General features: G+C 44.4%; 3 protein-coding genes across 20 annotated transcripts in view; 1 reads left to right on the top strand and 2 right to left on the bottom strand.

The window, feature by feature from the left end:
- Nucleotides 1-3308, top strand: part of grip1 (glutamate receptor interacting protein 1) — a 325906-nt gene extending 322598 nt beyond the window's left edge. For all 17 annotated transcript variants that reach the window (XM_029114786.2, XM_029114783.2, XM_029114789.2 and 14 more), the window contains 3 exons: nt 504-737; nt 1065-1211; nt 2885-3308. In XM_029114786.2, coding sequence (XP_028970619.2) covers nt 504-737; nt 1065-1211; nt 2885-3223 — 720 coding nt within the window. In that variant the 3' untranslated portion in view covers nt 3224-3308. The remainder of the gene's footprint in view (nt 1-503; nt 738-1064; nt 1212-2884) is intronic.
- Nucleotides 3309-6995: 3687 nt separating this feature from the next.
- helb (helicase (DNA) B) lies at nt 6996-16644 on the bottom strand. Its single transcript, XM_029114775.2, has 14 exons — nt 16367-16644; nt 14716-15075; nt 14351-14637; nt 14048-14266; nt 12956-13711; nt 12661-12838; nt 11543-11684; nt 11248-11396; nt 11076-11160; nt 10411-10470; nt 9696-9972; nt 9362-9520; nt 8169-8912; nt 6996-7846 (listed from the first exon to the last, which is right to left on the bottom strand). Exons 1-14 carry the CDS (start codon nt 16563-16565, stop codon nt 7727-7729), a joined length of 3735 nt encoding a protein of 1244 aa, XP_028970608.2. The 5' UTR covers nt 16566-16644; the 3' UTR covers nt 6996-7726.
- Nucleotides 16645-18003: 1359 nt separating this feature from the next.
- irak3 (interleukin-1 receptor-associated kinase 3) lies at nt 18004-27012 on the bottom strand. Of its 2 annotated transcripts, XM_010902025.4 has the most exons (13): nt 26513-27012; nt 26142-26324; nt 24359-24432; nt 23243-23312; nt 22602-22753; nt 21955-22019; nt 21656-21770; nt 21335-21453; nt 20895-21093; nt 20644-20706; nt 20365-20532; nt 19583-20066; nt 18004-19345 (listed from the first exon to the last, which is right to left on the bottom strand). In XM_010902025.4, the coding sequence occupies exons 1-13, from the start codon at nt 26613-26615 to the stop codon at nt 19209-19211; spliced, it is 1932 nt and encodes a 643-aa protein (XP_010900327.2). In that variant the 5' UTR covers nt 26616-27012; the 3' UTR covers nt 18004-19208. The 2 variants fall into 2 exon arrangements, with proteins under 2 accessions (XP_010900327.2, XP_019911982.2); XM_020056423.2 differs by lacking the exon at nt 26513-27012 and having other exon boundaries at nt 24359-24407; nt 26142-26179.
- Nucleotides 27013-27561: the final 549 nt, after the last annotated feature.

The following is a 27561-nucleotide window of genomic DNA, read 5'->3' as shown; positions in this document are numbered from 1 at the left end:
GCGAGGCCTCTTGGGTTTCCACGTTTTTTCAGTCTTGCTGTGTGTGTTTTGGTTCATGTCATGATTATTAATAATCAAGTGAGGGTAGATTGTGAACCGTGTCCCCTCACAGGGTCGCTAGACATTTGCTCTGACTCTACAACCAAACCACCCCTCTTAGACATCCCTCTATAACTGCTTGACTACTTAACATCCCAACTGCGCCTGGAGCACTGTAGATTCCTGTGACTGTATTGGATGCTTGATATCACTAATGACCTCTCCCTGAACCCTCCCTGACCTCTCCCTGAACCCTCCCTGAACCCTCCCTGACCTCTCCCTGACCCCTCCCTGAACCCTCCCTGACCCCTCCCTGGTCCTCTCCTTCCGGTTCCGCCCCCCCCATTTCCTTCCCCCTTTTTGTTCTTTCCCTCCTCTCTGTTCCTCCTCCCTCTCCACTATCTTCCTCTCCCCCTCCCCATCTCCTTTGCCCACCACCCCAACCCCCCCCCCTCCCCCCCCAGGCCACCATAATGTCTGGCAGTAGCCTTAGCCTGAACCACGAGCCCTCCCCAGCACGGAGCCACCTGGGTCGGCAGGCCAGCTTCCAGGAGCGCGGTGCCGCGCGGCCGCAGTACAACCAGTCCGCACGATCCAACACCCTGCCCAGCGACGGGGGCCGCAAGGCCTTCGCCATGAAGAAGATGAAGCAGGAGATGAAAGACATCATGACGCCCACTCCTGTGGAGCTGCACAAGGTAGTCACCTCTGTGGGGGGGGTCCGGGCTGGTCACACGCTAGCCTGGTACTGTTGCTCTTCTATTAATCCTACACTTTACTGACGCAAGGTCAGAGAGGTTAAAAGAATCCTGTGAACTGGGGGAGAAAAAATGTGGAGGTGTCCAGAAGAAGTACCGTAAGATCATGTAACTATTATTTTGGATCTGCAAATGCATGTCACGGTTTTTGACCTTGGCGACATCGCTCACTGAATCTGACATGTGCTTGCACTCTATTAACCGCCTGCATTATTTATTTATTCTTTAATTATTCACTGATAATTGATTACATCATTGATTGTGCAGGTGAGTCTGTTCAAGGAGTCAGACCTTGAAGACTTTGGCTTTAGTGTGTCAGACGGCCTGCTGGAGAAAGGTGTCTATGTAAACAACATTCGGCCTGGAGGACCTGCGGAGGTTGGAGGGCTGAAGTCATACGACAGGCTGCTACAGGTGCAGACCCATGCACGCACACACAAACACACACACACACACATACACACACGCACACACACACCTGCTGTTTATTGCTGGGTTAAAATTAGATATGACAATGGAATTTTAAAAAATTATGTTCAATTAAATTATTTATGAGGGTTTTTTAATTTCAGTACTTCTCTGCAATTTTAGTCAGTTTATATAATGGCAAATGATTTAGGCTTTTTTTTTTGCCTAAACTGTTCCAAAGAATTGGCCTAGGTTCCTCCTGGAGCAATGCAAGGCTGACCCCATAGAGGTCCCATTGACTGACTGATGACTGCCTCCCCTGGGCAGCTAGCTATCTAAGAAAGGCCTCATTAGCATATGAAGAGGAGCGAACCGGTGTCTCATTTAGTTTTAGGGAAAAAAGGGGAATGTTCTTGTCATTATTCACTGCACCAAGAAAGAAATGAAAGTCATGTCTTCCATCTCCCTTCAGGTCATTGTTGTTATTGTGAAAGCATTATCCAGGAACCACTCTGAAATTGTATTCTGTTCAGGTTAGAGCAAAGTCAAGATGATACATTATTCAGCTCCTGTGTTTATTGACAGGGAGTTGAAAGGTACATCAGGGTACACATTAGCAAGCTGGAAGCTGGATCACAGAGAAATCCTCTGACCAACTGGAGTAAACGCAAACGTCCGACCTGGTCTTTAACACAGTGGTCTTGTCTCTCTAAAAAGGAAATGAAACAGCTTCAAGGCAGCGTTCAGAAAAATCTACAAGTCAAGAAGTCAGCCTCATGAAATAAGCCTTGCCGTAGTTTTGTAGAACCTACCGAGCTGTATTCAAACGGCATTGATGCTTTTAAACCAATTCTAAACGGACTTCCTCTGATAGTAGTTTGGCATAAGATTGTTAACCATATAGCACTGGTGTCAATCAACACCAGGTAGATCTATAGTATGTTTGCTTGCTGGGAGAATCTTTAATGCTAGGCATTATCCTATCGCTGCTTTTGTGATGTCTGTGTTGAGACTTAATGCAAGGGACCTCAAGCGTACAAACATAACCTTATATACATTACCGTTCAAAAGTTTGGAGTCACATAGAAATGTCCTTGTTTTCCATGAAAACATACATGAAATTACTTTGAATAGGATATTTAGCAAAATTAATAGGAAACAGATTCATTGACATGATTAGAAATGATGATCCTCCATTTGCTGCAATTACAGCCTTGCAGACCTTTGGCATTTTAGGTGCAGTTTCTTGGCAATTTCTCGCATGGAATAGCATTTCATTTTTCAGAACAAGAATAGACCTATGCGTTTCAGAAAAAGGTTATTTGTTTCCGGACATTTTGAGCCTTAATCAAACCCACAATTGCTGATGCTCCAAATGGAAGGCCAGTTTTATTGCTTCTCTAATCAGCACAACAGTTGTCAGCTGTGCTAACAATTGCATAAGGGTTTTGTAATGATCATGAGCCTTTTAAAATGATAGATTTGCAAACACAACATGCCATCGGAACACAGAAGTGATAGTTGCTGATAATGGGCCTCTGGACGCCTATGTAGATATTCCATTTTAAAATCAGCCGTTTCCAGCTACAATAGTCATTTCCAACATTGATAATGTCTACACTTTATTTCTGGTCATCTGATGTTATTTTAATGGACAAAATATTTGCTTTTCTCCTCAGATCAACCATGTGAGGACCAGAGACTTTGACTGCTGCCTGGTAGTCCCTCTGATCGCAGAGTCGGGCAACAAGCTGGACCTGGTGATCAGCCGGAACCCGGCTTCATCCATGACCGGTTCCCAGTCTGACCTGAACCAGTTGCCCAATGAGGAGCCGGTCATGAACTGGACCGAACCAGGGGACGGCCTCCTCTCCAGCCCGCCAGCGACCCAGAACCACAACCAGAACCACCACTCCTTGTCCAGGATGGCCGCCGGGATCGGGGTGACCGGGATCGGGGTGGCCTTGGCCGGGGCTGGTCTAGGGGTGGATGATAGAGAGCCCACTAAGACCTTATAGCAGGGTGGAGGCCCGAGGCCGGCTCTCCCTGTCTGAGAGCTAGCCCCAGTCCTGCCCCCTTCCCCAGCCCTGCGAGCAAGCCCCCCCCCCCCCCCCCCCCCCCCCCCCGGTGCTACTGTACAGAACCTTGTCAGGGGCCAATATGACACCCTTCTGATGGGCACTATTTGTGTCCAGAACCTCTGGGCTCAGGATGGGAGTAGCGTGTAGCTCACAGGGTGCCTGGACGCAGACAGACAGTGTCCCTAGGTGGATGGAAGATGAGGGTCAAAGCACACTGACAGAACTAGAGTCCTTCCTCTGAGCCAGAGTATGAGCCACGGTAACAGGTGGTCCGCCCTCCCGCCCCTCATAACCACCGGGCCCGTGGCGGTGCGGTACGCACTCTTACCGTGGGGGCCGCAAAGAACCACAAAGGCGGAAGGAAGACGTTGACCGCGCCGACCTCTCGGGAAAACTACAGAGACAACGACATAAACGGACAGTGAAAACTGAAATAGTGCCATCTGACCGAAGCCGCCGCCTAATTACCGCAGCAGCTGGACAATAAACAGTAACAAAGTTCTGTTATTTAAAAGAAACATACAAAAAAAAAAAAAAGAATAGAGAAAAAAAAAAAAAGAACAAAATTGGAACATTCAATGGAATGTTTCTGTGTGATGTCTGACTGGCCACTCTGTAAGTATGTTTGTGTAGAAGCACCATGGCTGTGTCACACCGCCGGCGAAACCACACCCTCCCTCATCCACAGTTTATCTCTCCTCCCTAATTCTTTCTCTACCTCCACTCTCCCATCTCTCCCTCACTCCCCTTTTCTCCCTGCCCCTCTTTTTCTCCTTAACCCTTGGCTTGGCTCTGCCCTCCACCCGTCACTCCCTTTCAAATCTGGGTTCTGGTTATTCAATTCGTCCTAATTATTTCTAATGTCGTGAAGCAGGTTATTTCACTTGGAGAAAAGCACCATCAGAAAAGACCCCAAATTTATAACATTACGCCCCATTTCGTCTCTGAAGCTGTACTGTAGTTATGCCTTTGCTAGATAGAACTGCGGAGGATGTTGAAATGAAACGAGGACAGCCAGGAGTCCCCTTAGGCTTTATAACAATGCGTTTGGCAGCCAACACGAGACACACTGCCATGTCTTCTTGCAGTGTACCTCTCTGTACGTCACCAAGCTCGCTAGTTTGACCTAAAAGCATAATATATGAAACCCTTTGAAAAATGATTTAAAACCTTGCTTTGGGGAACAAAATAAGGAAGACGCTTTATCTGGGCTACAGCAATTAAAAATGAAGAAATCATTAACGCCATTCAATTTTGTAATTCCTGAACATGATGTAGACTCCTCTAAATCCTAGAATACAGGTACATTTATTCCCTGGAGTTAGCAATGATGTTGTTTATAAACAAGAGGGTGGCACTGAATCACCTTAACTCAAATGTTGACATATCTTTTTATTAATAGATGCAGATTTTAACCTACAAAATGAGATCTTTGTCGTACGAGAGGTAATTTATGCAATGTGAGCATCCAGGCCGCACAGCTGCTGAACAGGGCAAAGAAAAACGAGTGCTGACTAAGGGCTGTTCACACTACTGGGCCGAACCAAGCTGTACTGACATGGCCCAGTTACATGGCCACAATACTTGCTCAGCAGGACGGTGTGAAAATGTAAGTGGCTGGTTCTGAACAGCACGCCGTGTGTGGAAAAATGAAATGGTATTTCCCACAGGACCAGTTTACCATATGCAGCAAACTGACTCACAGGGACCAGACAGGCCTGTTATCTTAGAGTAGCGGTTAAATAACAGCTTTAAACAAGCTAGTGTAACTAACCAAAAGGCACAAGGAAGATATTCCTCATGAAACCATATTATCTCGTTGAGGGGGTGGGGACTCCTGAATAGGGTAGGAAAAAGGCCTTGCCTTGCGGTATGTCGCTAAGGACAGGAGCTCCGATTCTGAGGCATGTGGCCGCAAAAATGGACTGAATCACAATGTAGCGGTATGCTTTCACTTGGAAAAACACGAGGAACAGAGCTGGATTCAGTCAGGATTTCCAGACTAAGAGAACCTGCCTCCGCGTTAAATCAGCCATTTGTCCTCTTTTATGACATTCTGAATGAATGTGTCTTTCTTCCTGAATAGTCACTTGTTCAAATTCAACCATCAATCAAACAAAAATGACCCATTGATTTAAGAAAAAAAAGCATGAGGTATAATCAAAAATATGAAACCCAAGTAATTCAAAACAGTTTTTCTATTTTGTATCCCCCGATCCCCTCTACCCCCTTAAGTAAATATCAACAAATATTCTAATCTATGTGGTACTGGCGTTGTTTAAAGTATGTTTTTGTATGTTTCATTGTTTTTCTGATGTTGCAAGGGGCCCTGAAAGGCTTCAAGTAATAACAAATGGTTTGTAATATAAAAAATGGCACTTGTTTGTCTTTCACGATGACACTGAGGAGATAAGAGGGCTGTGTGCTGATAGGGCCAGTGTACTCTACAACCCTACGAAGCTAAAAGATATTCCAGGAGATTTTGTTGAAGAAGAAAAAAATAACAAAGCTTGTTCAAAAGCAGCTACCTGTGATAACCAGACAATATTCCCATGTACTTTATGTAAACTAGTGGCTCTTGGCGAGCGATGTCACCCTTGTGTTCAGTGCTGCTCACACAACACTGTCTTAATCAAAGAAATCCTACATAGACATGAATAGGGATTAACTTGATTTGGGATATCCTATTCCTGTAATATATTCCTATGATCTTAACATTTTAAATGGCTCACCTGCTACAGTGGTGTTACGCGTCCTGTACAACCACTTCAACTTGTTTAGTGAAAGCTCTCACTTTTCTCACGTCTCAGAGTTTCTCTCTCACATTCTCTCTTGTACAAGGTTCCTCTTTGTCTGGCCCCGTTTACACTTGTTTGTATTATGTGTCCTTTGTCTTGATCTTGTCCGCATCTTGTCTGATTGCGCTAACCATTTTGGTGTAGACGATTAAAAGACCCATTGTGAGCTAATGTAACTGTAAGCAAACAAAATCTGGTCAATATCAGGATGGGACACATGTTGGAAGCAGATGTAAACAGAGCTTCTGTCTCAAATCTCACCTGTGGTTACAATTTCTCAGAGACGGTTTAAAAAGCCATGTTGTCTCAATGTTCACTACTGTATTTATTATAACCTATCCCCAATACACTGGGTTCGCTACTTCTGAAATAGTAAACAACTAAGATGAAATCATAGTATCTCCAGTACAATAGCTTATAAAATGCACTGGATACGTAATAACTGAAATGGGTGACTTTGCAACTATTGAAATAAAACTACTGAATTGCACACCGTTCGCCCCAAAAAACTAAATGATAGCCTCTGTGAAACCTCAGTTCCAAATAATACTACTACTGTCTATGTTTCAGTTGAATCTCAAGCTACCTGGACAAAAAAAAAAAAATCCATTTAGATAGATTATTTTATTTGGGGGGGGGGGGTCAAGGACGAGGCATGATCTGTGGTCCGCGAAACCAGCCCGTACAGTTCATTGCAGACATAGCACCTTAGTTTTGTTATAATTAATCTCAACGTTACATGAAGAGCTTTTGACTTGTTATGCAGACAAAACCTTGGGCTGTAAGTCTCTGGTGGAGTGATCATCTTAATGTTCCTGTCACCGGAGTATACACTGCCAACTGTCACAGTAGGGTTGTCCATATTCAATGTGTAATACATTTAAAGAATCAATGTCACTGTTAAGTCCCTGAAGAATTGTATTTTTATTTCTAATGGACAGGTATTACGAACTGTAAAGTATTTTTGTACAAATTTAATACTTTGGTAGCATGATATTTATCGTCTATGTATAACTTTGGGAATTCCTACAGCTGTGAACCTTTGTATGGCCGAGAAAAGAGAAACAATAAAAAAAATATATACAGAGTGGAAAAAAAATAAAAAACAGCCAAGAGGATTTTCCGTTGTCCACACTGCAGCTGATGGTCCGCAACAAGGTGAATTAGGACATTATTGAATCTGAACCTGTGCTGCATCCCACCCGCCGTTCAGAGGAATTAAACTGACACCTGCGCAAACGCGTCAGTTTGGCCAGAGGTGGCACTGTGTACAAGCGTGATCAGATGGAATCCTGGCCTTATAATCCATCTGCCTCCACTGCAACGTCACCTCTGCACCAGGGCAATCACATGACACACGGCACAATTCTGCAGCATGTAAAACATGATTCACTAAAAAGAAAATCTCCACAGGGTTGTCTTCCATAGGCACGAAAATGGAGCAAAACATTTAGGCTACTTGACAAATAACAAGGACAAAGCTAAAATCTGGTCTTCCACCAATGGTGCACCGCCACACTCGATTCCTGAGCATGTGCGCCAAATTTAAATGTGTATGGTGACCGATACACAGTACAGTTTAAAAGTTAGTACCCTAACAAAGACAAGGAATGTAAACAGGTTTCTGCAGGGGGGGGGGGGTTCAATCCATCTCATCGGGGGGATTTTGGAAGAGCCGTTTGCCACGGAGAGTATGGTTGGGTGAGCGGAGGGAGAGCTGTTGCAAGACGGAACATCCAAGCGGTGAGTCCAATGGCTCCATCTACAGGTGAGAACAACAACAACATAAACAACAGTACAAAGTCTCCTGAACTAACACAGTTAAAAAGAAATACCAGCACACAGTGAGAGATTTCAAAAAGGTGACTGCTGACATAGAAAACATTTAAGGAATGACTTGACAAATACCAAAAAATTACTTTAGGGGCAATGTTTTCTTTAAAAGCGCTTTGAGAATCTGCCAAAAACACTAAAATACGCAATACTTAATAAAGGAAATTCACACTTCTGGCATACTGGGCTTTAGACATGTGTCTGGCTCCTACCTACATCACTATACACCACATTAGTCCCCTGTTGTTTACCTTCTGACATTTAGACGGCGTTGCATCCAGCTCCAAACCCTCGAGACTGGGCATCCTCTTGTATGGGGACCAGTCAGACCCAAACGCAGCAGCTGAAGCACCGTCCATCAGTCCATCCGGCACCGCGCCGCCACGGTCCTCCTCCCCGGTCCCCGGCTCCTCAAAGACCCCACCGGGTTGCTCCTGAGAGGGCTCTTCACTGCTGTTCATTGGCGACCAGCTATACGTCTCACTGAAAGTGATGTCCTCCATCAGGGAAGTGCCTGGGGCATCTGCTTTGGGGCCCGGGGATGGATCCTTCTTCCACAGCTGTCTGGGCAAGACAGGTTTAGACCGCGGCTGGACATGACCCCCATCGAGCGGGGCCTCCACGACAGGCGTGGAGGGGGCCCGGGACGCTTCATTTGGGGGTCGGCAGGGGCTCTCTGGGGCGTCTGCGAAGAAGCGGCCCGGTGTATGCGAAGCCTGAGGCGTGGACTGTGTAGGCCTGAAGCCTGGGGTCGGCCTGAGGGGCGTGCCCGGCTGAGGTTGGCTGCCGTCGGGCTGGGAGAGGAGCTCTTTGACCATGGCCCCCAGCCGTGTGTTGCGTGGGACGATGCGCCTCTTGACGGCCGCGGCCATGCCCTCCCGCTCGGCTATGATGTACACACGCTTTTGTCCCCGCGTCACGGCCGTGTACACGTGTTTCCACGTCTGAACGCTGCCGTTGCCCAGCACGTACACCACGGTCTCCGTCTCTGACCCCTGACACCGAGAGCGAGGGACGTTACGTCACAACGGGACTCCACAGAAAACCACACTGCCTTCAATGACTACAAGCTGTGTTTCCCAATCCTGGTTCCCAGGAACCCCAAGGGGTGCGCATTGTTGTTTTGGCCCGAGCACTCACACGCCTGATTCAAATTAAAGACTTGATGATAGGTTGATAAAGCCAATCAAATGTTGCCCTACCGTGTAAGCGTGTGAGTGCTAGGGCCAAAACGTGCACCCCTTGGGGTATGTAGAGAAGCTGAACCAGGGCGTTTGTTTCAGTGGTGGGTCTTGTGTACCTGGAAGGTGTGTATAGTCCTGGCCCAGGCGTGTGTGTTTCGGTGGGGGGGGGGGGGGGGGGTCATGTGTACCTGGGAGGTGTGTATAGTCCTGGCCCAGGCGTGTGTGTTTCGGTGGGGGGGGGGGGGGGGTGTCATGTGTACCTGGAAGGTGTGTATAGTCCTGGCCCAGGCGTGTTGCAGTCGACACTCTTTCTGCAGCTCCCTGAAGGACACACACAGCGTCCGGCCGTCACGATCATCCAGAGTGAGGTACCTGTTCTGCCGGCGCCGTTTTGAGCCCTCCTCCACTCGTGTCACGTCCTGTCACAGGAGGAGTCACAACAAGCCAAGATGGTTCGACCAATTAGAATTTAGCCACGGTATGGAAACACCTCACGCTGAACATCAAAGCGAGTCTGAAGATCTCTTAGCTAAAAGTAGCACACTGCAATGATAAGTGCATAGCCAAAATAAACCGTTTCTTGTCATTCCTCACATCTTTTATGAAGAATATCTCTCCGTTACACAGGCGTTCTTTATCCTTCTCTTTGATTTTCTTTTTGTCGCCACATTTATTACTCGGTGTGGGCTCGTTCTCTCTCCCTCTGTCATGTGCCGCTAGTCCCTGCCGAACCGCAGCTCTGTCAGGCACACAGCTGCTCTCCAAGTCCTCGTCTTCAGGTGAGCCCTGCTTGTTTAAGTCAGTGACGTAGCCGTTCTTCGTACAGCAGACTTTATCCCCACGGCGGAAGTCTAGTCTGTTCTTGGCGTTTCTGTTGTGAGAGAACCAAAGCCATCTTAAGCAGGACACACAGTCAGAGAGGCCAGCTGGACTGAAGGGAGAGTGATGCACCTAGAGGCTCCAACCGGTCGGGGTACTACACAGTGGAAAACGGAAAACACACGGCGGATGGGATAGTTGGGCACATTTTCTACAAGCCCCATCTGAAAGTACTACAGTAATCACAGGCTAGTGGGTTAGCTTCATTTCCATACCTGGCAAGAGGACATAACATTACACACAGAGAGCAGATGGACTATAACATAACACAGCACATCATAAAATAATTATTATCACGGTCTCAGTAGGCAACTCCGCTCCACTACCACATCTTAGTACTGTATATATCAACAGCCCCATCCCTCTCCTGTAAGAACTAGTGGAACAGCCCCACCAGGTGGTCAGAATTTAAAGCAGCGAAGTGACTTACTTTATGCAGTGATTGCTGTAGTGCTTGCAGCACAGTTCATTGATCAGGGCACACTCTTTCCTATAAAAGAAACAGGCAGAGCCACAGTCAAAGGGCTTCTGTTAGAAAACCTTGGTGCTGGACAAATGCTCTATATACAGCCACAGCCTACACAGCAATAGGCTATTTGTTTAAGCATTTAAATCAGCTTCTATAACATAGTACAAAACAGCTACAGTATTTGTGCATGTTCCTATAATCTAGGCCTGGATCTCCAACTTAATAAATTGATTTGGCCTAAAACTGCCGAATCAGTCATTTTGAGGGATTGATAATTAATCCGATAATTGGCACCAAACTAAACCTACAAAATGTCATAAAACATTAAATGAATAAGGAATAATGGGTGAGTTGTTAAGAACATTTTGGAGACAATATTTCCCACCAAACTGTGGGCGAAAGCTTTACTGACTCTTCTTGCTGGCCTGACTATCGGTTAACATCGACTTGTCTCCTCCTACTCACTTTGGTACTGTACCCCACTCTAAACCTGCTTCTTTTCCACGTGATCTAGTTAATACAATTATTAACTAGAGCTCGGGGAACTCTGCAGAACTTTTTTTTCAATAAAGAGACATTACTAACAATCTGGGGAATCCTTAGCATTTTCCTATGAGCTCTCTTACCTTCTAAATGCGATGAACTGTGACATGGTGTCATTCTTCAGTGCTGGGTCAGCTTTCAATAGTATTTCAATAGCCTTCTGGAGGTCTGAAAAACCAAATAATTAGCAGTTCATTATATTAAGAGTACAATGTCCAGGCTTCGCATGTGAAATGGAGGTCATGGTACACTCACTCCAGGTCATGGAGTCATCAGCTCTAGGCAGCAAGATGAGGATGAATCTCTTGTCTTCAGAGGGAATGGTGCATTTGCCATGGAGATCCAAAACGGCATCATAGTTGAGCGGTCTGAATGAACAGTTCTTCATACCCATCTCGGAAATTCTTAAAGACAGATGGAGGAGTTTCTCATTTCTCTCGGGAACTTAGGTCAAAGTCGTGGTCAGACGTGACATGGGGGACTATAAAAAAGGCTTCTCAATAATGTGCTACAAAATGTGAATCTAAATGAATTCTCAAAAAGTCTTTACAATCCAGCGTTATCCACGATGAGCTGAGACTCTGCTCTGTGATTGGTCCTCATCTCTATAGCCCAGTGTGCTGAGGCGAGACTGTGGAAGAGGTCATGCAGTGTGTTGCCGGGCTGGATGCTGGGCAGCTGACGGACATCACCTGGACCAACACAAACCAGTCAACATTTGATAAAATACACTGTAGAGACGGAATACACCTGGTTATAATGGCTTACCAGGATGGTCTAGCTGGTTATAATGGTTTACCAGGATGGTCTAACTGGTTATAATGGTTTACCAGGATGGTCTAGCTGGTTATAATGGTTTACCAGGATGGTCTAACTGGTTATAATGGTTTACCAGGATGGTCTAACTGGTTATAATGGTTTACCAGGATGGTCTAACTGGTTATAATGGTTTACCAGGATGGTCTAACTGGTTATAATGGTTTACCAGGATGGTCTAACTGGTTATAATGGCTTACCAGGATGGTCTAGCTGGTTATAATGGTTTACCAGGATGGTCTAACTGGTTATAATGGTTTACCAGGATGGTCTAACTGGTTATAATGGTTTACCAGGATGGTCTAACTGGTTATAATGGTTTACCAGGATGGTCTAACTGGTTATAATGGTTTACCAGGATGGTCTAACTGGTTATAATGGCTTACCAGGATGGTCTAGCTGGTTATAATGGTTTACCAGGATGGTCTAACTGGTTATAATGGTTTACCAGGATGGTCTAACTGGTTATAATGGTTTACCAGGATGGTCTAACTGGTTATAATGGTTTACCAGGATGGTCTAGCTGGTTATAATGGTTTACCAGGATGGTCTAACTGGTTATAATGGTTTACCAGGATGGTCTAACTGGTTATAATGGTCTAGCTGGTTCGTTGCTGTAACAGCTGGTGGTCAATAGTTAATATAGATTATGCGTAAATAAAAACTACATTTGTTGGATATCCACACTCAGGCTGGTTTCCGAAAGGAATTTACAAGTCACTTTGCAAGCCAGCAACATCAGCTAGCGTTGGTTTTGCTGGCCTATCCTGTGTCTCCCCCATATTTCAAATGGACAATAAGGCCACATAGACGTCACCCTTAAACTCATAGACAAGGTTAAACCCAAGGCACCCAGGATGATGAACTTGCTGAGCTGCGCGTGTTGAGTGAGCATCGTGAGGACGGAGTGGAGAAGCTGGACAGACACCAGACTGCCCTCATCCACCACCAGCACACGCACGCGGGCAAACTTCCAGTCTTCCGGAGCTCCGTTCCCATCCTTCTTGGCGAGCATGAAACTCCACAGCACCTGGACAGTGAAACGGAGGGAGTGTCTCAGGACTGGGCACAACGGACGACGCCTGGAGCTCACTAATCATGAGCATGTTTGGAGGCGTGCGACCGCGGCCCTTTCAGTACCACACACCTGGTGCAGGGTGTAAGCCTTGAAGGTCTTCTTGGTGAGAAGAGAGGCGGCTCTCCCGGTCGGCGCCGTGAGCAAGACCTCATCCTCCCCCCGTAAAACGGACGACCTCCTCGCGCCGCCCTCCTCCTTCACCTCCCCTTCTGTTGGAGAGAGGAGGCCGCCCTGCCCCCAGCCCTCAGAACCGCTGGAGTCGTTCTGAAAGTCCCAGCATGCCTTGCTGACCTCCTCGTCCATCTCCCGCTGCTGCATGGCAGCCCTGAACACCAGGCTCACCACCGTGGTCTTACCGCAGCCCCCCTTACCGCTGATCACCGTTACCGGATTGGAGCAGATCATCTCCACAGCACGCACCTGGTCCGGGTCCAGCGCAACCTGCGGAGGGGCTCGCCGGTCGGCCGGGTCCGCGGGTGCTTGGCAGAGGTCGTGGTGGGCGTGAGAAGGGTCGGGCCCGGCTGGAGCGAAGGCAGAGGATCCGCCGGCAGCGCCGGCGGGGTATAACTCTGCCGCGGCGACCGAGTCCGGCTCACCTCTACCGCCGCTCTCCTCCGCGCCGGCCTTCCTACTCAGCCTCTGGCGTGCGGCGGCGCTCAGGACTTGGGTGGCGTCCATCGGTATAACCCAGGGTTCAGCCTCCACCAGGTAACGCAGACACCTGGCTATCCCGGCCTCATAGGAGTGCAGGTTCTGCAGCGCCACCCTTCTGCGCTCGCAGACAACTACACCCAACTCTTTCATGAAGTGGACAGCGTCCCACACCTGAACACAGAAATACATTAGTTTACATACGGCTCCGGAAAACATTAAGAGACCACTGCACCTTTTTCTTTCCTTTCCAAAAAAGTTGAAAAGGAAGGTTTGGAGTAAGGAACAGAAGGGTTAAAATTAAGAGACCACTGCTAATTGAACACTTCTGTTCCTCACTCAAAACTTTCCTTTTCAACTTTTTTGGAAAGGAAAGAAATAGGAAAGAAAAGCTGTATATTCAACACCACCCACGTGGCTGGCTCGGAAAGAGAGCATGGAATACATTATTAAACGAGTCATCATTACACAACCCAATCTACAGAGTCGTGTCCATTGTGGCGGCCTTACCTCCTCCTCTCCAAGGAAAGGACTCTTCCACCTGACCTTCTCACACAGGACTTGGAGCTCCATGTAGGTACTGCCTGTCCTGTGGCAGTGGCTCTTTAAAGCATCATAGACCAGCAGGGCATAACGCTGCTTAAGAGGGATCTGCTGGAAGAGTTCACACTCCTGGAAGGATCGTAGCTGAGCCTCGCAATGGACTAACTTCAACTCTTTGTACATGACCTAGAAACGGGGGGGACGTGGGTGATTACTCTGGAACTGTTTAAAGTCTGTTTAACCAAGCAAAGTGCAGGAACATCTGCTTACATGGTTAAAGCCCAGCTTCCAGACATCAGTGGCGATAATCCCCTCCAGTTTGGCCAGTAAATTGAGATTCATGTCCTCCTCCTCTTCGTCATCATCATCATCATCATCTTCATCTAGCTGTGTGGGGGCATGTGCCGAAGGTCTAGCCTGTGTAGACTGTGCTACAGGTCTTTTGTTCATGCTCTTGCCTCCACCCAGTAGCCCAGAGAAGTGCCCAGGCAGCAGTGACGGGAGGTATTTCATCACACAGGGATAGAGGGAAGCAGCTTCCACACGCTTCCCTGCGACTGGAAGACAGACAGGCAGACACTGTGCAGAACAGTATGTATTGCTGTGTGACTACAGATCCCCACACCCTCGCCTACCTGAATGCCTGACCAGAGCTTTAATCTGTTGCGCCGCCGCTTTGTGAAGCTCCTCCCCCTCAAACTCATTCAGCACCGACATCAGGCTAGCAAACCCCACCTCCCTGTCCGTCTGCAGCCAGTCGGAGAACATGGAGAGAAACGTCGGGTCCACACCGCAGGCTGTGAGGAACAGAAACAGGACGGAGCGGCCTCGGTCCCCTTTCAGGTCTGAGCGGAGGCGGTAGGCAGGGTAGCCCTGAAGCACCAGCTTGGCCCTGGCCTTGCGAGTTTTACATGTAGCCTCCCACCATGGGTCCTTCAGACAAAACCGGCCGTCCACTCTACATTTCTTACCAGACTTAATTTCCAGGAACTCAACTGGATTGGAGTAATGGAAACAGAACAATGGTAATATGGTAAGTGGTTTGGCAATAAGTGCTATGAGATGTTGTTGTAATGTTTGAGTGCAAGGTCACAGAAACAGCATAATAATATCCGTGTCTGTGATGTTCGTTTCAGGTTGAAAGATAGTGATGTATGCACTGGCTAGGCCTACTCTATGTAGTAAATGTAGCAGTTAGTTTCTCAGGATCAATTTGAGAAAAATCTGGTATGAATAACAGCGCTGTCCCTAGTATGCTCTGTCATAACATGGAACCATCGGATAACTTCCTTATTTCCTGTAAAGGATCCTGAAAGGGAAGCCTAGCAGAAACATTGGAACCGCAGTGAATTTAGCTTCGCATTCAATATTCAGAGCCTGCTTGTCAAATGCTTTCTCAAAATCTTATAAAGTCGACAGTGGTATACGGTATATCTAAATATAGATGGAGGGAGAGCAAGGAGAACCAATTAAAATGTATAGACAATTGAACTTTCTCCTTAGCAGAGTCCTAATGAAAAACTTTACGACGGTGTTGCGCCATGTACAGTACGGTTTGTTGTTGTGAACTACGGCGCATTGGTGCTACGTCATGTGCGTGGTTGGTTTGATTCTTTGAAGGTCTGTTACACCCATTGGCAACGTCTCATGCCCACACGATTTGAATCCCAGCCAGACAAGACCGAACCGAACCAGACTGATTTCGTGTATCGTTTAAATGTAAGCTCGCGGGATCAGTCGACTGCTCGAGGACACCGAGGGGTGTTTTCCAACAGCTCATTGTTAATGTCAGCTACAGATTATTATAGATGTGTGATTTTATCCTTCACCTCAAAGATTAATATTTTATTACGTCCATTTTTGTTCAAATAATTTACCTTACATTACAACATTGCCACCGAATTCATGTGGAGGTTTTTTTCAATAGATTGCTATTCAGTCGACATATGCCTCTAAAAACACTTCCTGTTGGTCAAAGTTGGTCACAGAACTTTTCTGGACAAGAGTGCACCTATTACAATTGTTTACATGACTGTTACTAATTGGTCACTACCACAAGCGATCAACAGACAACTCGTTATTTCCTTGATCTCTCTATCTACGCTCAAGACCCAATTATCCGTCATCTCAGGAGAGTTATTTTCTGTTGTCCTATAGGACTTGTTTACAAAGAATTCTACGAAGATATCCGATACGAAAACTCCAATAAAAAGTATATAGCATGTTTTCGGAATAATTATAAAAAATACCGATGGACTTCAAGACTAGAGGTAAATTACAACTCACCTTCGTTTCGTGTAGGTATGGTTGAATCAAGCAAATGTCCTCCAGAGTTAATGCTTTCCATTTCTTCCATATCCAAAAACTCCGGTTGTACTTCCTCCTCGCTCTCAGAATCAGCATCTTCCGCCCGTGTAGCCTTCTTTTCGGGTAAAATATAACCGATTATTGTTCTGTAAACAGTAGAAGACCCAAACGGTAACATTTGCGTTATCTTGATTCTTTCTTATGTGCTGACTACACATAAACACTAACATTAGTCGGCGCTAATTCTCTTAACTGTTTCGTTTCATTCCAAACAGTGAAGGGAATTAGCGCCTACTACTGGGCTGGATAGTAAACCAAATACTAGAGAATTTGATCGTATGCTTGTTTTGTACATCCAACCTGCTCTCGGGGGGAAATACGTAATTCGACCTGGAAAAAACAAATTCATATAAATTGGGTTAGAGTTAAGGTTTGGGTTACGGTAAGAAAAAAATCCCTCTCTGTGGATTCAAACTTGCAACAATTAGAGTAGAAGTAAGGAAACATATTTTATGAACTCCGCTGTCTGAGACTTATGTAAAATAACATGCATATCCCCCTGAGACCAGCCTGGTACCTCTTCTATAATTAAAGAGCAACTGGAGCATCTTCACTCTCATTGAAAACCAAGAGTCCCTTGTGATTGTGTCACTGCGTAATACAGGTTTGGGTTTGAATTTACAACCCTCTATAGACCAGGCTTCACATAAAATGAAATGTGTGAGCCTAGCCACAATAAGAACAATGTATTGGTTGCTTAAGGTTTAATAGATTATTTAAACAGACATTGCCAGGTGGTGCCAAGAAAAGCTTAGATTGGAATGTTCCCACTGATAACATAGTGGGCTAAGAGGTCTTTAAAATCCACTACCTGTAAAGCCTCCCTGAAGTGTTCATTTTGGTTATAATAGAAGATTAAGTATTAAAATATTCACACTTTTTCTTCTGATTCTCTGCATGCCTCCCCACTCCTGCATACCTCAAACCTCTGAAGTAAATCTTCAATACTTGTAATGCAATTGTATACACTCTCATTAAATTCCTTTTTTTACTCCGACTCATTGGAATAAAGAGTATACCTTGTCAGAAGCTCCAGAGCAGCTTGGGGGCAGGCCTGAATGGGAGATATGACAGGCAGGCACTACTGAACTGCAGACGAATACAGCCTGGGTACGGAGGAAGCAGAAGCCGACAGGGATTTGGTCGCCCTTCCTATCCCTTATATAGCCAGAAGGTGTAAAGCAGTAGGACTCTGTTTGTAAATACATGTTTTTGCATAACCCCCTCTAGTGGCCTTCCTAGTTCCTACATGCAAGGTGAAACGTCCCCCTCATCTGCCTCCCTTCTCATCTCTACTTTATGTTTATAAAAGCGAACCCTCAATGCCAGATACAATAGTTTCTGTTGTTCAAGTAAAAATTAACAAAGTTTTGATGACTAGTCAAATTAATGACCATTTTGGGATCTTTGACAAAATACTGTAAATATGATCTTTGGTAAAATACTCTAAGACAATATGGGTGGAGTAGGAAATATGTTACATTGAAAAGTAAAAGATTTGAAAACCACTGGCTTCAGTACCTTGTTCATGCCACAGAAAACACAGATTCCCCAGATTGTGAATAATGTTTTATTAAATTGTGACTAAACTAATCACTTCTGCACCCTATATTGTACTTTGCACTTGTGGACATTTAGTATTGCGAGTCTTACACCTTGCAAGGAAGGAAATGTAGAGCAACTACCAGATTTCTGTAAAATGCTCTCTGCTCTCCACATTGCCGTAGGATTTAAGGTTTGGGGCAGTGGTACTCAACTCTTACCCTACAAAGGCCGGAGCCTGATGGTTTTCTGTTCTACCTCATCATTAATGTCACCCACCTGGTGTCCCAGGTCTAAACAAGGCCCTGGTTAGAGGGTTGGAATGAAAACACGGAGTGGAACTCTTCAGTCTAGTGTTGAGTGCTGATTTGGTATTGGATCAAGGATAGATATTGATTAATGCAAGGAGGGCCAATGTCCATGTTGATTTTGTCTGAACCACATATTTGAGATGAGAACCAAGCACTTTCTACATCAGTATGTCAAAAGTTCAACAATTTGACAAAACCACAAAATGTCACCAAAAAAAAAGTCTAAACGATTACTAGAATTGATGTCCAACTATAACTAGTAGATAAATTCAATTTACAAATCATAAAATTATTTTCTAAAAAGTTGAATGAAAAACAACACATGTTTATAGAAAACAAATACAAAAACAGAGCTTCATAAAAGCTTCCCACTAATTATTAATTAATGGAAACTATCACATAACATTCATATTCATAAATATTAGCTTTAGCATAATATACTGGAAAGAACACCAGAGCCAGATTGACACAGTCTGGAAGAGCTGGCCTGGAGGGGTCTAACAGTCAAAGCCATTGCTGTAGCATGTGTTTAAATCCAGCCCCTGTCCACTTTAATACAACCCCTTTTATCTTTTTCTATATACATTAAAGCTTAACATGACAACAAATTAAGACTTCAAAGATAGAATCTAAACTGATAATTTTTTGTACAGCAACAGTTTCCGTGGGCTGACATCCATCTCATGTCACGCAGGGCAGAAAATGAGTCAAATAGAGGAACAACCCTAGAGGTCAGGCTGTGACTAATAGCAATTTACTTCAGAAAACCCCATTTCTTGGGGTCAGTGTTTGCATTTCAACCTCTAATAGTTTGAATCTGAGTTATTTATATTGTAGAATAGAACCCTTGTTATAAAAATCCAGCCATTCTAGATTTGTACCTAATTGCAACTTTGGTCAAAATAAATTCACTCCTGGGTTGTCAAGGAGATAGAGAGGAGTTCCTCTGTTCGAATGTAGCCTTTTTTGTACAGATCTATCTTGTTCCTCAGTCTCTCCTTGGAAGGATTGTCCACTATACACAGGGAAGAAAAGCTGAGATCTCCTGGAACAAAAACAATGGTTCTGTTAATCGACTCTCATCCGACAGCTGATATGTGAAGAATTGATTATTTTGGTATTATGATTATATCTGGGGTTTTTTGCTTCTATTTTCAATATATATATATATATTGAAAATAGAACAACACTTAGCATTAACAGTTTGTAAGTGGGGCCTATGGGCCTTCCCTTCATTCAGTCAGGAGGTGAAGAAAAACATAGCCCCAAACAGAATACTTGCCTTGAGGCAGCTCCTTGGGACAGGAAGTGAACCCATTGGCCTGGCAGTCCTCACAGCCAACTCCGTTCCCATCAGCAGAGCAGCTACACTGGACTGGCCAGCTACTGTACAGATCCACCACTTCAGTGGACCGGACGCTCTGGCCAGCTTCATCGGCCCCTCGGCCCGCTCTTCCCCCCGCCTCTTCCTTCGAGAGGGGCTGGCTCCGCTGCCCGCTACTCAGGTACGTGACCTCCGACTGGCTACACTCGCAGGGCCCCCCCACAGCGTCCGGCGTCTGCACCGCAGCGGACAGGCAATTGACTTTGGCGTAACTGTGCAGCTCGTCGTTCTCCACGGGCATGCTGGGCCATCGGCGGGGGCCGGCGTCGTGTCCGGCCTGGGCGGCGGAGGCGGGGCTTCCGGGGACCCATTCGGTCAGGGTGTGGGGCTGATCCTCGGGGGGGCAGGGCAAGGGGAGGAGCTGACTTAACACCTGTAACACCTGACGTGACCGGACACATCAATGCGATATAGTCAGAGGACTTGTCCCAGGGACTCGCACGCAAAACAGACCAAACCTTGAAGCATACCGTCAATATTTACTTAGGTTAAATGGCGTAACATTCATTAGACCCGAGCACGATGACTCGGTCCGTTGCGAAATCCAACAAATATTTCCCTATTCAAGCCACTACACAGACAGGCTGGCTTGTACAGCGCCATTCAAGGATTATGGCTGCGAAAATGGCAGATGGTATGTACAATGTACGGCGCGGGCATAGGTCCCTGTTCCCACTCACATTCTCCATGATGGGTCTCTCGCGAGGCCGTGTGCTGGTACAGTCCAGAGCCAGGCGGAACAGGGTGGAGGACAGGGAGTGCGGGCAGGGACCAGCCCTCGGGTCCAGGAACTGAAGGCAGGAGTCCACGGAGCCACTTGCCTCGGTTACCCCCTTCAGGACGTCTCTCTGTAGTGAGGGAGACGGAGGGAACGAACCCAGCGATCCATCGTTAGCACGTATTTAGTCGCTTTTCAGTACACTGTGGCATTTAACTGACAAACCTGTCATTTATCTTACCAGCAAAGTGTGTTTAGGGGTCTCCTCTCTAACTTTCCGTCCTGTTAAAGTTTCCATTATAACCTAAGAACAAGAGGCTTTTTTGTTAACAGGTTCTGGTCATACATTCGAGCAATTCCCAAACCGCTCTCTTTTGGCATTCGACACAGGATGTCAGGTCCAGAAGGTGTACCTGACAAAGACCGGGTGAAACCTGATCGCTTGTCAAGGGACATTTCAGTTTCATTTCTGCCAAGCGCTCCCTAACTCACCATTCCTAAGCTGAACACATCCAGCTTGACAGACAGCTTTCCGTCTCTGATGTATTCATCGGGCAGGTATCCCAGAGTCCCGCAGGTGGTCGTATCTAAGGTGACAGTGCCAGTCTGACCGACCGAGTGGGGCCTGAGGCAGGCCATTCCGAAATCAGACAACTTTGGCTGCAGCCGCTCATCCAGCAATATGTTAGAACTACATGAATGGACAAGACACTGTGGAATTAAGGTGTTGTCTTTGGAAGTGTGCTGCGCTTCGGGCTATGATATGTCAATGTTGGCCACTATACATGTAATGCCGTGCAGGTACAGTTACAATATCACTGAATCGGTCTAACTCTTGGTTTACGACTATTTTGATCCAAATCAGCTCCTGCCGAAACAGCAGCTACTCTTCCCAATAAAACACACAGACACTGACAGACCAGTGCGGTTACCTTGTGATGTTAGCGCAGATAACAGCGCAGGGCTGAGCCATGTGGAGGTGGTGCACCGCCCTAGCTACCCCCTTGACGATGTCCAGGCGTTCCTGCCAGGAGAGACTGGCCGCTACGTCCTACAGATACACAGGAGGGTGTGGCATGTCATCACTGTGATATTTCGGGCACCACAAGCAGAAAGAGAAAAGCGTATTGTCGGAGAATCAACATTTGTCTGAACGGTCACACGGCCTGCGCTTGGAACCAGTACAATCTCTCGCAGAAGAGCGCGCGTGCACACCTGTAGGGGTGCGTCTGACCTGAAGTGGTGGATCTCACCTGATCATGGAGTCGGTGGAACAGTGACCCATTGGGCATATAGGGGTATGCCAGCCAGTACATATGCCCGTCAGAGTGGCAACCCAACAACTCCAAGATGTTAGGATGCTGGTTTCTGGAGAACAAGCATTCAAGTTTGTTTATCAGTAACAAGCAGAAACATGTAAGAAAACAAGAAATAGAAGACAAAAAAAGAACAAGGTCAATGTTCAGAAGTTGTTGCTTGACTCTATTTCATTAGTAAATAAACAGAGGAAACAAAAACTAAATGAAAGACGTAGCTCGGTCTTTAGACATACAGATGATGGATTTCCATCTCTTTCCTGAATACGTCCCATAACTTCTTCCATGAAGCTTTCTGTACCTGAGGAAAAACAACAACATTTGTCTTATTAGTTGTGTATTTATACTGAATCCTACTTTATATAATACTATTTTACTGAATACTATATCTTTTAAACTACGTTTTTCAGTACCAAGGGTAAAAATAAACATGTTCTAAGCAGTACAGTTCACATGGTCTGTGAATTGCATACATATGTAATGTGTAATCCCTGTTCATTATCATCTCTGTCGTGTCCAATGAGTGAATCCGGAATTGAAAATATTAGGAAAAGATAATTTTTTTTTATAAAAACACAAAAAGTGCACTGATATTTGTCCATTTCCATTATGCTCACTACACCTGTAGCCTGAAGTGAGGAGTCCACTGCTGTATGAAAATCTGTCCAGCCCAGTTGGCCCCAAGTTGCTCTTGCCTTGGCAAGCTTTTACTGTTCTCGTCAAAGCACATTGCACTTTTGAGTTTATACTGTCTGTATAAACGGTTTAGTTTTCTCTGCAATCCAGTGTAATCATTGTGACAGGCTCACCTCTCACCATTGTGAAGCACCCCACGGTTATTTTGTTGACCCCACATACTAGCTTCCGTTCGCCTGGTAAGTACCTGCTTGAAAAGCTTGACAGCGAAGGGCTGGTTTCCTTTCATACCTCTGTAGATCACAGAGAATTTGCCCTCCATAATCTTCATGTCCTGGTGGAAATTTCTAGTTCCTTCTATGACATCTGATTGTGTGATCAGAAGCCTGTGGTTGTGACCTAAAAACATAATCAAATTACCAAGGAAATACACTGTGTCTTAAATACCACAGTGAAATATGTATGGTTGCACCACAAATGTAATCCTGTTCCTCACATATTTCAACACTTTAGGGTCCTAGTCACTAAATTATATAGAGAATTGAGGGCCACTTGGTTGGATTAATAAAACGTGACTTAAAACCACCACTCACTAAAAGGGGAAGTAAATTAGGGAACTGTGTACCTACAAAACGTCAGACGGAAACGGCATACTAGTCTTTCAAGCTGACTTGGCAGCAGAAAAAAAGTTAGCAATGCATCAGTCTGCTCTATCATTGGGTCACCTCAGACATATCTTGGTATAGTGTTTTGAAGACCCATAATGACAATGTGTGGCTTTGTACATAGCAGTAGTATAAAAACCATGTTTTATATTATTTTGACTGAAATCACAGCAATACTTAACATTAAAAAGTCATTTTTATATAAATAAGACCCAAAAAGTACCTTTGCTTGACACTGGATGATTGGATGTGTTCCGTCCAGGGTCAGGGGACACATAATTAGACAGGGATGGCTGAGGGGAAAGGACATAAACAGGGAAGGACTTTTACAGCAATGCACAGTAAACACTAAAGAGCAATTAGACGTTACACATTAAATAACATCACACTACAATTGAATCCAAGGCAATACAAACTATATAAGGTAAAAAGTGGCAGAAACTGCTGTTCCAACTTACTGTATTACAACTTTGTACATGATAAGGTAACACTTAGAAATGTGTACAAAATATGTACCAAACATATGAAAATATAATGGAAAACCAATACCAGTACTTCCTTTGTAGAGGAATATTTGAGTGGTGGTTTTAATATGTACCAAACATATGAAAATATAATGGAAAAACCAATACCAGTACTTCCTTTTTTTTAGGGTACTGAAAAATAATTATAGAAAGTACTGTACAAACAAAGTGGTTGTCTATATACAGAGCTAATCCTTACCTTATTAACAGACTGTGTTTATAAAGTAATTTCTGTTTATTTTTTTAAGTTGTTTTTTTACTGTGTATTTCAACTGAACATCATGAGTTAGTCCATTATTATATTAAAATATAGTGATCTAATAAGTTGTTTAAATTGAAAAATAAAAAATACTGTACTGACACTACTCTGATGAACTCATTAAACTACTGTACTGCAATTTACTGTACTAGGAATGCCAAGAGTGTGCAAAGCTGCCATTGGCAAAGAGTGGCTACTTTGAAAAATCAATAATATAATTTTTTTGGGGGGTTAGTACATGATTCCATAGAGGTTATTTCAAAGTTTTGAGGTTTTCACTATTACCATACAAGTAAAAATAGACAAGAATAAATAAATAACCTTGAATGAGTCGTCTCCAAACTTTTGACTGGTACAGTCAGTATTTATATCTGAGATAGTTCAAAACCTTCACACAAAAACAACACACTATATTGGACGCATTCAGTAATTCCATCAGTCAGTATGTGTGATTAGTATTTGACTTGACGTTTTAGATTACGTGTGCTGAGAGCGCACCCCCCCATGTTGTGAACTCGTTTCGGAGTGTGGGATTATCCAGACTGATCTGACTTACCATGGTGGACTCTGGTGGGGATGGGTTTTCCACAACCTTTGAGGGTTCACTGTTAGGAAAGGAATTTGTAGTTTCTAAAAAGAGAATATTTCACACATGACTCAATGTCCTCTATGACCCTATAACAGTAGGATAGCATCCTTAACACAGGTTTTCATTTAAAACACACACACAAAACTAGTAAATTAGAAATGTGTGACACGCACACAAAAAATGCCCTTCTTGTTCTGGAAACTTCTTGTGTCTGTTCTTACTTTAAATCCTAACTTCAACCACCAGTGCTCGATTTGAGCCGGATCCTTCCACAACAGGATTCGGGACCTCGTTCAGTTTATTACCACGGATCTGGTATCTGTCGCGCATTATTTGTCTTTTTCATCAATGTGTGCGCATGGCACTGTGGACATTCTACTAAAAGCGATCAGATTTCACGAAGTTGTCGATTCCTGCAGCCTTAGCCTCAGCCTGACAAGATTGTGAAAGTTTAAATGTTTTATTGCCCGGGATTAGGAAGCTTGTTCATGACTATAGGAGTCTAGGTTAGTTGTAACAACAAAAGGCAGGGTTAGTTTTAACAACAATTAAAATGTTACAACCTACTATATGCAACGTTTTGGTTGTAGGCCTACATATGTTTTCTTTGAATTTCAGTATGCCTAGACTAACGGTAACAAACAAGCTAATATTCAGTAATGCTCATTTTGTTGACATTTATTATGTTCAAATGTCTCAATACTATGACTGACAGTAACTAACATAATTCACACACACACATACACCGCAATGATGTTAAAAAGTCATTTAAGTTTTCAAATAAAAAGTTTTCAATATAATTTTTTTATAATGTTACAACTCACACCAGGGTATATCATAATGTTACATTTCACCCCAAGGTATGTTACAACTGACCCAGGCTCCTTGTGTTTGAGACCAAAACACATTTCTTGTTTGTGTTACAGATATAAGAGCTACACCATCTACTAGCAGACACATGTAACTAGTTTGTATACAATTTTGAATGCACTGGCTTAAAAGACCTTCAAGATACAGACAGAAATTTCCAAAATGTTACACATATCCCCGTCTCCCCCTACCTCTATGTTCACCCAGTACATCTCTCTCGTGTTTTACAATGAAGCACTAAACAAAAATGAAGCAAATTGGGTGAGGATGGACTACAATTTTAGAAATGCACCAAATGCACTAAAAGCTGTGTATTTCAGTCCATCCTTCCCGATTCAAAATATGCACTTTTCATCGTCATTGGCACACATTTTTTCTAGGAGCTATTGAATGTTCTATTTTTTTATCAAGTTTTGAAATGTAAAATCAAAATAACTAAAAGCCGTGGATTGTACTCCATCCTTTCCAGATACAGAATATGTAGTTTACGTTTTATAGTATTACAAAAAAACTATAAGAACTATTGACGATTTAAGACCAAAATTGGGCAAAAAACAAAAGGTGTGGATTTTAGTCCATCATATCCCGATTCAAAATCTAATTTTCATAGTCATGGACTCAGGGCTGGCCTTAGCCTTTTGGGGACTCTAGGCAAATTAGATTTTTCCCTACTGGTCCGGGGCACACTAGCGGACTGGGGCCCAGAGGTGGACATAGCATGGACCTAGCTATTAAAAAGAGAAAACGAATATCCACTGAATGTCCATTATAAAACTAACTTTACCTCGCTGATTTGATGCACACAAAACTATTTGAAACAGACAAACAACGCCATCAAGTAGACAAACATTACATTGGCAGCCATTTTTTTTTTTTTTACCTTGAGCCAATAGCAACTGAATTCCTCTATAATGTCCCATATCTTCTAAAACCTGTAGAAGATCCCCAAGCGTTTTATTCTGCTGCGCCCAAGCCCAGAGAAGTTCGCGTGTAGGGCTCTTGCCGGTTGCTTCAATCCTCTCACTGCGTCGCACCTCCGTCCAACTTGTCGCAATTCGTGCAGCTGAAATATAAATACATTAAGAAAATAAACATGAATTACAAGTTAAAGTAACAAGGTTAGCTAACTGTTAATTATGATATAGTTAGTATAAGCGGTCTCTGATAAACGTATTAATACCAACCGCAACTTAACACCGCCTATAAAGTGCGCACAGTACAGGACGAAAGATTTCTCCAGACTTCACTCACCAAGCCCACGCCACCCAAGGTTGTCAACTCCGCTGTCAATAACATCACAAAACGTTTCCATCAGACCAGGGGAAAGGTCGTACAGGAACGTAGAGTAGTCCATCTCATCTGATACCTTACGCTTTTGTTAAACAATGTGTGTTGACTGCGTTTACTTGACTGCGGTCGAATGTGACGAGATTCAGGAAACCCCATAGTTCTGCTCCCCCAGGCATAGATAGCGGTGACAGTGCGGAAATACCGTAATGGAATAATTTCTAGGGTTATGAAAAGCGCTTTGAGTAGGCCATATATTGCATAACACGGGGTTACGTGTTGAGTCTAGCCTTATTATTTTTTACTTCCAACTTCCAACTACTTGATTTATGACTTTATTATGGCCCATTAGCACCAGATTAAAACACTACATACTTTTCGGGGAGTCCACGTAAAAAACAAGCAGGTCACCGAAGTCAAGAGTTTAACACAAACTTGTCCACTGGATGGCGACATCTTACCGTGGAAAACATGGTAACGTTGAGAGCAGACCCTCTCCTCTCCCCCCTCTTGCACTTTCCTTCTCTTCCTACTCCGTTTACTTCTGTTTGATATTTGTACTCTTTTAATTACTCTAATGCGGTTGTCCTGCTGCTTGATGCGCAGTTGCTAGCTTTGCGCGCGTTTGGATAGTCCTCGTTAACATGTCGGAGACTTACCTTAGCGTAAGTCTTGGTTGACATGGCGGTATAATTTATTTAATAGATTATAAAATAACTGTATCAGCATCCCACGCTACACGGATGCTTCTTGTTATTTTTTTCTGGGAATACAATTAATTTGAAGTTGCTGACAGGTGTCGTCCTACGCATCTGTCAAATGGCAGTCGAGGAAGACTTGACGAATTGCTTCTGAAAATGTTCAATGTAAGAAATACACATTTTCATTCACTCTGGCGAAAGGAAGATGTCAACACGTTTTGTTCAGTAAATGGAACCAGTTAATCAAGGTGTATCTTATATATAAATCAACTATATATTGAGGTGATTTAGTTCTGATTCCAAGTTGTAGAT

The sequence above is a fragment of the Esox lucius genome, chromosome 18 (assembly GCF_011004845.1).
Source record: "Esox lucius isolate fEsoLuc1 chromosome 18, fEsoLuc1.pri, whole genome shotgun sequence".
NCBI lineage: Eukaryota > Metazoa > Chordata > Actinopteri > Esociformes > Esocidae > Esox > Esox lucius.
Note: the sequence above shows the minus strand (reverse complement) of the source record. Positions and strands in the feature narration are given on the sequence as shown.